Below are 11308 nucleotides of genomic sequence, written 5' to 3' on the forward strand. Positions count from 1 at the left end.
CATTCTACCATAAAGATGTGTGTATGCATATGTTCACTGCAGCACTAGTCACAATAGCAAAGACATAGAATCAACCTAAATGTCCCTGAATAGAAGACTGGATAAAGAAATTGTAGTATGTATGCACCATGGAATACTATGCAGCCATATAAAAGAATGACATTATGTCCTTTGCAGGAACATGGATGGAGCTGGAGGCCATTATTCTTAGCAAACTAACACAGAAACAGAAAACCAAATACCACATGTTCTCACTTATAAGTGGGAACTAAATGATAAGAACACATGGACACAAAGAGGAGAACAACAGACACTGGGACCTACCTGAGGGTGGAGGCTGTGAGGCAGGAGAGGATAAGAAAAAATAAGTAATGTGTACTAGGCTTAACACCTAGGTGATGAAATAATCTGTACAACAAATGATTGTATAGATTAAAAAAAAAAATCACATGACACAAGTTTACCTATATAACAAACCTGCACATGTACCCCTGAACCTAAAATAGAAGTGAAAAAAAAAGAAAGTAGATCTTAAGCATTCTTACCTCTCCCCCCCCCCACCCACCCAACACACACACACAAATGGTATATGAGGTAATGGATGTGTTGATTAACTTTGTTAGAGAAATGATTTCACAGTGTATACTTACATGAAATCATCACATTGTACACCTTAGAATATGCAATTTCTATTTGTCAATTATATCTCAAAAAAGCTGAAATGGGTTATTACCAAAATTTTCAACAGCACTATCTAGTGTATTACAAGATAATACTGCTTAGTTTAGAAAAAAACACTTGACATGGAACTAAGGAAAAGGTTAACTTTAGGCAGTTTTTTTTTTTTTCTTCCACAACTGCACCTGAGTTCACAACCAATGGTGAATGAGCCAGGTAACTAGAAAGCAAACTGAGAAATAATGCAGGAGTTTGAAATAGGCATCACATTTTTCTCTATGGCTTCAGCATGATTGTTCTTCAATTTTGGGGGTTGGGGAGGATTCAGGGGCTACATGTGCAGGTTTGTTACATGGGTATATTGTGTGATGCTAAGGATTGGGGTATGAATGGTTCCATCACTGAGGTAGTGAGTATAGTGCCCAATAGGTAGTTTTTCAGTCCACAATCCTCTCCCTTCCACCCTACCTCCTATGAGTCTCCAATATATACGTTCCCATCTTTATGTCCATATATACCCAATGTTTAGCTCCCATTTACAAGTGAGAACATGCAGTATTTGATTTTCTGGTCCTGCATTAATTTTCTTAGGATAATGGCCTCCAACTGCATAAATGTTGCAGCCAAGGACATTATTTAATGCTTTTTTATGGCTGCCTAGTATCAAATAGTGTATACATACCATATTTTCTTTATCAGTCCACCATGGATGAGCATCTGAGTTGATTCCATGTTTTTACTATTGTGAATTGTGCTGCAATGAACACATGAGTATATGCGTCTTTATAGAAAAACAATTTATATACCTGTGGGTATTTATCCAATAATGGGATTGTTTGGGTAAAATGGTAGTTCCGTTTTAAGTCTTTTCAGAAATCTCCAAACTGCTTTCCATAGTAGCTGAACTAACTCACATTCCCACCAGCAATGTATAAGTGTTCCCTTTTCGCAACCTCACCGACATCTATTATTTTTGTTACTTTTGAATAACAGCCATTTTCACTGGTGTGAGATTACCATCTCACTGTGGTTTGACTTGCATTTCTCTGAATAGTTACGTTGAGCATTTTTTCATATGTTTGTTGGCTGCATCTATGTCTTGTTTTGAGAAGTGTCTGTTCATGTCCATTGCCCATTTTTTAACAGGGTTGTTTTCAGAATGTTGATTTAATTTTCTTATAGATTCTATATTAGACCTTTGTTGGATGTATTGTTTGCAAATATTTTCTCCCATTCTATAGGTTGTCTGTTTGCTCTGTTGATAGCTCCTTTTGCTGTGTGGAAGCTCTTTAGTATAATTAGATCCCAATTGTTAATTTTTGCTTTTGCTGCAATTGCTTTTGATATTTTCTTCGTGAAATCTTTGCTAGGTACTGTGTCAAGAATGGTATTTCCTAAGTTTTCTTGTAGGGTTTTTATACTTTTAGGTCTTATGCTTAAGTCTTTCATTCATCTTGAGTTTATTTTTGTAGATGGTGAAAGGATGTGGTCCAGATTCAATCTTCTGCGTATGGCACTAGCCAGTTATCACAGCACCATTTTTTGAATAGGAAGTCCCTTCTCCATGGCTTGTTATTATTTAATTTGTTGAATATCAGATGGTTGTAGGTGTGCAGATTTATTTCTGGAATCCCTATTCTGTGTCATTGGTCTATGTGTCTATTTTCATACCCGCCTTATGCTGTTTTGTTACTCTAGCTTTGTACTGTAGTTTAAAGTAGTTTGATGCCTCCAGCTTTGTTCTTTTTGCTTAGTTTGCTTTGGGTGTTCAGGCTCTTTTCTGGTGCCATATGAATTTTAGAGGTGATTTTCTTAATTCTGTGGAAAGTGATGTTGGTAGTTTCATAGGAATAGCATTAAATCTGTAAATGGGCAGTATGGCCATTTTAACAATATTGATTCTTCCCCTCCAGGAGCACAAAATGTATTTCTATTTGTTTATGTCATATCTGGTTTCTTTGAGCAGTGTTTTGTAATTCTCATTGTAGAGATCTTCCACCTCCCTTGCTAGCTGTATTCCCATGAATTTTACTCTTTTTGTGGCTATTGTGAATGGACTTGTGTTCCTGATGTTTTCCATGTTGCTTGCTCTCTCTCCCTGTCTTTCTGGGATGCCAATGAGTCATGGGTTCAGTCTATTTACATAATCCCATATTTCTCAGAGGTTTTGTTCTTTCTTTATTTTTGTCTGACTGAGTTATTTCTGAGAACTGATCTTTGAGCTCTGAGATTCTTTCCTCACCTTGGTCTGTTCTGCTGTTAATATTTCCATTTGCATTATGACATTCTTAAAGAGAGTTTTTCAGCTCTAGAAGATCAGTTTGTTTCTTTCTTAAAATGGCTATTTTATCTTTTAGCTCTTGTATCATTTTATTGGATTCATTAGCTTGAATTCTGTTGCAGCTTGCTCCTGAATTTCAATGAGCTTTGTTGCCACACAGATTTTTTAATTCTATGTCTGTCATTTCAACTATTTCAATCTGGTTAAGAGTCATTCCTCAGGAGCCAGTGTGGTCATTTGGAGATAAGAAGATACTCTGGATTTTAGAATTGTCAGAGCTCTCCCACTGGTTCTTTCTTATTTGTGTGGGCTGATGTCCCTTTAAGGTTTGAAGTTGCTCTTCTTTGCATACGGCTTTTTGCTTTTATATTCTTTGATGCCCTTGAGGGTTTGACTGTGGTATAACTTAAGTTTAGTCAATTGACTTTGTTTCTGGATAATTTCAGGGGTCCAAGTTTCAGCCCCGTCCTCCTGAGCTGTGTGTTTTAACCTTGGTGGACTGGGACCAGGTCCACAGTTTTTCGCTGGTCCTTCAAGATTAAGGACCTGCTGTGCTGGAGGAACCAAGGTGTTCCCAGTCTACTGACAACAACACGTCAATAGGGACTGCCAGCAAAACCACTTCAGGGTGGTGGAGGGTGGCAGTGGGGTCTTTGCACATGTACTGGTGAAGTGGTGGGGAGACAATTGCATGCTAGTGGGAGTCTATCTACAAAAGCTCTCTGACTGTTATGCAGGGTCATCTGGTGAAAGAGCTAAGGTGATGTCTGCTAGCAAGTTATTTGGCTGGGCAGCTGAGGCTGTGCTGCAAGCAGGTGTGGCCAGGCAGGGACCTTGGGAGAGTCCAGCAGACAAGGGTATCCTCAGATCAGACTACCGCTATCCTATGAGCAAGATAGCCCTGCTCTGTCCAGGTCTGGCAGTCAACAAAGGATGAAGCTACTTAGAGGAGTATGGCGATCCTTGGGGTATGTGTAACCATGGCCATGCTCCACTATAGTCATTCTGGTGCCAAATACTCTGGGCTCTGTGAAGGCTGGATTTCTGTCTCTGCCAACTCTCTGAGCAGTTCTCCCTGCTAGCTCAAATGTCCATGGAGAACATGGGGTCTCCTGCAGTTAAGATTCCAAATGTCCATGGCCCGCATGTCCTTGCGGCACTCCATGCCTGTTTCACTCATCTCTTCCCCAGGAGCTGCTCTGGGCCAGGAATGAGTCCTAGTACTTGGTACCCCTGTGCAGTGTTCTCAGTTTCCTCCCCTTTCAGCCCAGGGTCTCCATCCTCCATCTGTCCACTTTCAATGCCTTTTTTACAAGGATCAATTTGGAGTGTGCCAATCTTCTTCACAGTCTGGTCTTTTGGTGGAAGAAGCTCTTTCTGACTGCATATAATTGGCCATCTTGGCTCAGATAATCCATCCAATTTTTATCTTATACCAAAGGTTCTTGGTAACAATGATACAAATGGCATTTTTTAATGAAAGGGGGAAAATGTAACAACTTGCTGGGATGGCTAGACGGATGGACACTGCATCCACAACAGCAAATATAATTGTTAGCAGTAGTAAACCTGGGAAGTTATATCCTACCTGCAACAACTACCATAGCTATCTGTTTCTGTATCCCTAGTAAAGATCAGTCCCCTTCATGGCTGGCAGTTTTTGCATACTCAAGCAGTCTTCCCACCTTACAAACCCAATACCTCTCTTACAAGGGAGCAGGAGTTGTGTAAAAGGCCAACATCAGACTTCAATCAAAGATTATCTGACATGTTACATATTGAGTCTCTTCAACCTTTGTAAAGAATAAAAGAGGATAATCTAGAGAAACATGAGCGACATCACTACTTCTACACTACAATATCTCACCTCAAGCCTTCTCTGATCAGAACTTATTGACTGCCCTCAGTGACATAGCTGAAATAGACTAGAGCAAGTATCAACTACAAGAGAAATTCTTCCTATAAGAGAAATAACTATATATTGCTAAACAGTAAAGTCTATAAAGTTTAGAAAGAGAACAAGAATGAATGGCTACAACATTTTTCTCACCCGACAAGTATATTCCAACTACTTGTACTACATCTTTCTTCAGAGATTTAAATACTGGTGCAGATTTTAGAAATGTATTTTATCACTCTGGAACATTTTTCTCATCATTAAAACAACTATATGGCTTCTAAGGTTTCTTTTGCCATGGAGTTCTGCAGTTATAGGTGGAGTCAACCATGTTCTAGATTAATACTCTCCCCCAGGGGAGGGAGTTTCATTAACAGCAAATTAGATTATTTTCCACAGGTGTGGGCGGCACTCAACAGATATTAACAAGGAAGTCCTCTTCCTGAGGGAACCAAGCATTTTCATCCAGATTTTATTCTCTAAAATATTTCAGAGATTTTCCAATAAATAGATAGATATAGATATAGATACATTCATACATGTGAAACTGCTATCTTAAAGCTTTTCTCTAATAGAAAAACAAGTTCATTTGAAAGGATAACCTACCAAATTGTACTAGAGTGATATGATTTAAAATACAGGAGGGCTGTTTTACCTAGGTCTTGAAGATTTAGAGGAAGTCCATCAGAAAAACATGGGAAGGAAAGGACAAAAAATGTTTTTGGATGCCTGTAGGATGCAAACTCTTCTCCAGAGGGTAAGGTACAGATGAATCTCTCTTCAATGCCTCACTACTCTTGCTTGCTGCTGTGGTCAAAAAGTATACATAGTGACACTATGAAATGAAACATTAGTACTTCCTGTAATTTATGGTCTAGTTAAAATTGACAATTTTTTTTTTATTTATTGTAGGCACAAAGAAGACATTCCTAGAGAAACATGGATGCAACCGCAAATCTGACAGTATCTTCTGCCACATGCCACGACACTATTGATGACTTCCGCAATCAAGTGTATTCCACCTTGTACTCTATGATCTCTGTTGTAGGCTTATTTGGCAATGGCTTTGTGCTCTATGTCCTCATAAAAACCTATCATGAAAAGTCAGCCTTCCAAGTATACATGATTAATTTAGCAGTAGCAGATCTACTTTGTGTGTGCACACTGCCTCTCCGTGTGGTCTACTATGTTCACAAAGGCATTTGGTTCTTTGGTGACTTCTTATGCCGCCTCAGCACCTATGCTTTGTATGTCAACCTCTATTGTAGCATCTTCTTTATGACAGCCATGAGCTTTTTCCGGTGCATTGCTATTGTTTTTCCAGTCCAGAACATTAATTTGGTTACTCAGAAAAAAGCCAGGTTTGTGTGTGTAGGTATTTGGATTTTTGTGATTTTGACCAGTTCTCCATTTCTAATGGCTAAACCACAAAAAGATGAGAAAAATAATACCAAGTGTTTTGAGCCCCCACAAGACAATCAAACTAAAAATCATGTTTTGGTCTTGCATTATGTGTCATTGTTTGTTGGCTTTATCATCCCTTTTGTTATTATAATTGTCTGTTACACAATGATCATTTTGACCTTACTAAAAAAATCAATGAAAAAAAATCTGCCAAGTCGTAAAAAGGCTGTAGGAATGATCGTGGTCGTGACCACTGCCTTTTTAGTCAGTTTCATGCCATATCATATTCAACGTACCATTCACCTTCATTTTTTACACAATGAAACTAAACCCTGTGATTCTGTCCTTAGAATGCAGAAGTCCGTGGTCATAACCTTGTCTCTGGCTGCATCAAATTGTTGCTTTGACCCTCTCCTATATTTCTTTTCTGGAGGTAACTTTAGGAAAAGGCTGTCTACATTTAGAAAGCATTCTTTGTCCAGCGTGACTTATGTACCCAGAAAGAAGGCCTCTTTGCCAGAAAAAGGAGAAGAAATATGTAAAGTATAGTTTAAACCCATTTCCAGTCCAAACCAATGAAAATAGTTTCCCAAATAAATATTTTGCCAAATCATTTACAAAAAAATACAATTTTTCATTAATATTTTACAAATACTTAACTATTTGGGTTTACAAATCTATCTCATTTTTGCATTCACATGATTAGATATTTATAGATATTTTAAGTGCTAAAAATTCAGTCCACAACTATGAACTAAATTATAAATAATTTTGACCACTTACCAGAATTTGGAGAATATTTGTATGTTTGCACTATAAAATATGTCTTATATTAAAGTTTTCCTTTTCAAATAAAAGCTTTACAAAGGATAAAATACATAAAATTAGTCAATATAAAATATATGTAAGCTAAAAGTTACAAAATATAAAAATAGATATAAAATTGGCAAAGAGTTTTCAATCATTCTAACATATTCCTTTGCATGCATGCCATCGGATGAGAACTGGAGATGACTCAGAAGCTAAATAAAATGTACTGTCAGCTTTCTTTGTAGTACTGATTGGCTGGGCAAATTAGGGCCATTTCTTCCAAAAGAGAACTTAAAAGTGCTAGAACAGACTAGTATTCAGCTAAATGGTCCTAAAGGCACCATACAATGTTCAATATGGAAACAGGAGAAATCTGGTCAAAAGCCAGTTTGTCTCCAGTTTTCTTCTGCCTTTGCCTCAGGCTCCCAAAATTGAATAGTGGAGTTTTAGCTGCTCAGTGAGGTTCCTGTAGAGAATTCTCTCCATCCATGACATAAAATTCTTCCTTAAGAAGCCAGACAACTGGCAGTCCCTTATATAAACAGAAGTAATTAAAAATTTATCTGAAGAAGAGGAAAGGAAAAGGAAACTACTTTTCTATATGCTAATTGCTGGGATCAAAATAAACTACAAGGGATTGATGAAGAAAATTGTGAATGTTCATGTTACAAATTATTTTAAGAAGTGCATACATTTATGTATATGTATTCAACAACTTTATGTAAGAGATTTTCCTCTATGATATGCATTATGGTTGAAAGTTCACTCTAAGTTTTATTATTGTTTTATTACTTTTTATTGGTATGTTGACAGGAATATCATGGATATATTTACAGTGACTTTTATATTACAGTGGACGCTTTGATCTTAAAACAGTCACAACAACTCATCTAGGGCTGAAATATAATATTCGTGGACAAGTTTTTGCTGAAGTGTAGTGTGTCCTTTAGCTTTGCCTTTCAAGAGGTACATTACCTCAGAGGAAATAAATGATAACTATAAAGAAAAAAGAAAGCTTTGGGAAAATTTTCTATCTGAATCTGCCATGGGTACATTATTTCTATTTCATTTCTAATGTTGTAGTCCCTTGGGGAAAAAAATTACAAAACATAAACAGAAAGGACTTCTAAGGCATAGTAATAGCTTGTGCCCACTTACTTTTAATATACCTGTGACCTGACCATCCCTATACTCTTACCCTATACTATTTTTCCCCTGCTGGAGACAAAGATCAAACATAATATTTATCACAAAATTCAATCCTCATTTCTCATTTACTGGGCCTTCTGCTATTCAGCAAGTAGCATAGTATGGTAGAAGAGCACTAGATTGGAATCCAGAAGACCTGGATTCTAACCTGGTCTCTATTGCTTACTAGTTATGTAATTCTAAGCAAATGACATAAACTCTAATCCTCAGCTTCCTCATTTGTAAAATGGTAATAATAATATTTATCTTGCATTTTTACAGGGCATTTGTGAAACTCAAATGAGATCAGGAATGTTAAAGTTTTTAAAAATATATAACAAGATATAATTTTTAAGTATTTAGTGGTACTTCTGTTACTTAAAATTACTGAGTCATATTTACTACATAAATTCTCAGATTTGAAAGAATTTGAACAAAAAATGGCCATAGTTAAATCCTACTCCACATCAAAGAATCTTGTGGGTTATTTATTTCTTCCAGGCTTTTGTCTATGTTGTCATTTCCAATCATAGTCCCACTTCCTCCCATACAGCAACATACCATAAAATCTTCAATTACTTGCAAGCCCACCATAAATTTGCTTTTTTTTCATGTTTATGTATTTATAGCCTCTACCACACTGCATAGTACTTAATGTTTTCACCAATTTTTCCACGTGTTAATATTGTCTCCCAAAGTGGAGTTATCACTTTGTGGAATTATAAATTCCTTGAGGTTGAAAATTATGTATTTAAGTGGTAGTGTCTAACATTTAATAAACTCTAACTATATACTATATTCTATTTTAAGTGCTTTGCCCATATCAATTCATTTTATGCTTACAACTGCCCTGCAAGGTATGTACCATTTTTATGCCTGCTTCGCTGAATTAAAAACTGAGGTGAGGTTATGTAACTTGCTCAGTCAGTCAGCTAGTAAGCACTGGAACCAAGGTTAAAACCCAGGCAGTGTGATTTCACAACCCATGTTCTTAATTTGCTATAATATCCTGCTGGACCATTTTCAGGCAAAAAGCTTCAGCTGTGAGAGAGAAATAGGTTCTACAGATGTGTTTTTCAACGTTGAGCCTATAGTTAACAGTACAATATTATATATTTAAAAGTTTGTTAAGAGAATATATTTCATCTTAGGTGCTTTTACCACAGTAAAAGATATACAAATACAGAGAGAAAGAGAAATATAGAAAATTAAAGTTTATTTTTTAATGATGTTTAAATTATTTATTCATTTATTTTTAAAACTAGGTTTAATTAAACTACAGGCTTATATTTTTTAATTATATAAACACATGAACCATGACCTAAAGCCTATTATTTTAGTTGGAAGAACATCTTAAGAATATTATATCCTGGCCCAGCATGGTGGCTTATGCCTGTAATCCCACCACTTTGGGAGACAAAGGCAGGTGGATCACAAGGTCAGGAGTTTGAGACCAGCCTGGTCAACATGGCGAAAACCCGTCTCCACTAAAAATACAAAAATTAGCTAGGTGTGGTGGCACACACCTGCAATTCCAGCTACTAGGGAGGCTGAGGCAGGAGAATTGCTTGAACCCAGGAAGTAGAGGTTGCAGTGAGCCAAGATCGCACCACTGCATTCTAGCCTGGGTGACAGAGCAGGCCACTGTCTCAAAAAAAAAAAAAGAATATTATATCGTAGAACATTGACATTAAAAGGAGCTTCGCATTTGTGATTCCTAATGGTCTTCACACACATTCTTTTGGTTGTAAACGGTCCTTTCAAATATTATCAGCTATCTAAACTCTCATTATATACTTAGTTTTTTATTTTGTTCAGCCAATATGCTTTCTGTATATCAAAAAAAAATTTCAAATCTTGAAAGAATACTGTGCATTTTCTCCTACAAAATAAACATAAATGGTTCTGTGTACTCAGACTGTAAACTTTGGTTTTCTTGGTTGTCAAAACCTCCTAGCCTTTCACCTTAGTGACATAATTTTGCATTTTAATTGTCCTTTTAAGAAAATTAAATATATATTTCAATATCTACTTCTTACTAACACTTTAGTGACTCCAAAGTTAGAAAATTCGGGGGGTGGTCGGAGCAAGATGGCTGAATAGGAACAGCTCCAGTCTCCAGCTTCCAGCGTGAGCGACACAGAAGACAGGTGATTTCTGCATTATCAACTGAGGTACTGGGTTCATCTCACTGGGGAGTGCCGGACAATCAGCACTGGTCAGCTGTTGCAGCCCGACCAGCCAGAGCTGAAGCAGGGCGAGGCATCGCCTCACCTGGGAAGCACAAGGGGGAAGGGAATCCCTTTTCCTAGCCAGGGGAAATGAGACACACAACACCTGGAAAATCTGGTAACTCCCACCCCAATACTGTGCTCTACCAAGGATCTTAGCAAACGGGCACACCAGGAGACTATATCCCACACCTGGCTGGGAGGGTCCCACACCCACGGAGCCTCCCTCATTGCTAGCACAGCAGTCTGCAATCTCGCCTCAAGGCAGCAGCGAGGCTGGGGGAGGGGCGCCCGCCCTTGCTGAGGCTTAAGTAGATAAACAAAGCCGCTGGGAAGCTCAAACGGGGTGGAGCTCACAGCAACCCAAGAAGTCCTGCCTGTCTCTGTAGACTCCACCTCTGGGGACAGGGCACAGCTAAACAACAACAACAACAACAAAAAGCAGCTGAAACCTCTGCAGACACAAATGACTCTGTCTGACAGCTTTGAAGTGAGCAGTGGATCTCCCAACATGGAGGTTGAGATCTGAGAACAGAAACACTACCTGCTCAAGTGGGTCCCTGACCCCTGAGTAGCCTAACTGGGAGACATCCCCCACTCGGGGCAGACCAACACCCCACACCTCACATGGTGGAGTACACCCCTGAGAGGAAGCTCCCATAGCAAGAATCAGACAGGTGCACTCCCTGTTCAGCAATATTCTATGTTCTGCAGCCTCTGCTGCTGACACCCAGGCAAACAGGGTCTGGAGTGGACCTCAAGCAATCTCCAACAGATCTACAGCTGGGGGTCCTGATGGTTAGAAGGAAAACTAACAAA

General features: G+C 38.2%; 1 protein-coding gene across 2 annotated transcripts in view; it reads left to right on the forward strand.

Annotated features, from left to right (window-relative positions):
* The window catches only part of LOC105464319 (cysteinyl leukotriene receptor 1), an 86830-nt gene extending 76433 nt beyond the window's left edge, over positions 1 to 10397 (forward strand). Inside the window, exon 2 of one of the 2 annotated variants that reach the window (XM_011712113.3) lies at positions 5769 to 10397. In XM_011712113.3, coding sequence (XP_011710415.2) covers positions 5796 to 6809 — 1014 coding nt within the window. In that variant the 5' untranslated portion in view covers positions 5769 to 5795 and the 3' untranslated portion in view covers positions 6810 to 10397. The remainder of the gene's footprint in view (positions 1 to 5768) is intronic. The other variant, XM_011712106.3, reaches the window with a different exon arrangement.
* The last annotated feature ends 911 nt before the right edge of the window (positions 10398 to 11308 follow it).

Source organism: Macaca nemestrina, chromosome X (genome assembly GCF_043159975.1).
Source record: "Macaca nemestrina isolate mMacNem1 chromosome X, mMacNem.hap1, whole genome shotgun sequence".
In the NCBI taxonomy this organism is placed as follows: domain Eukaryota; kingdom Metazoa; phylum Chordata; class Mammalia; order Primates; family Cercopithecidae; genus Macaca; species Macaca nemestrina.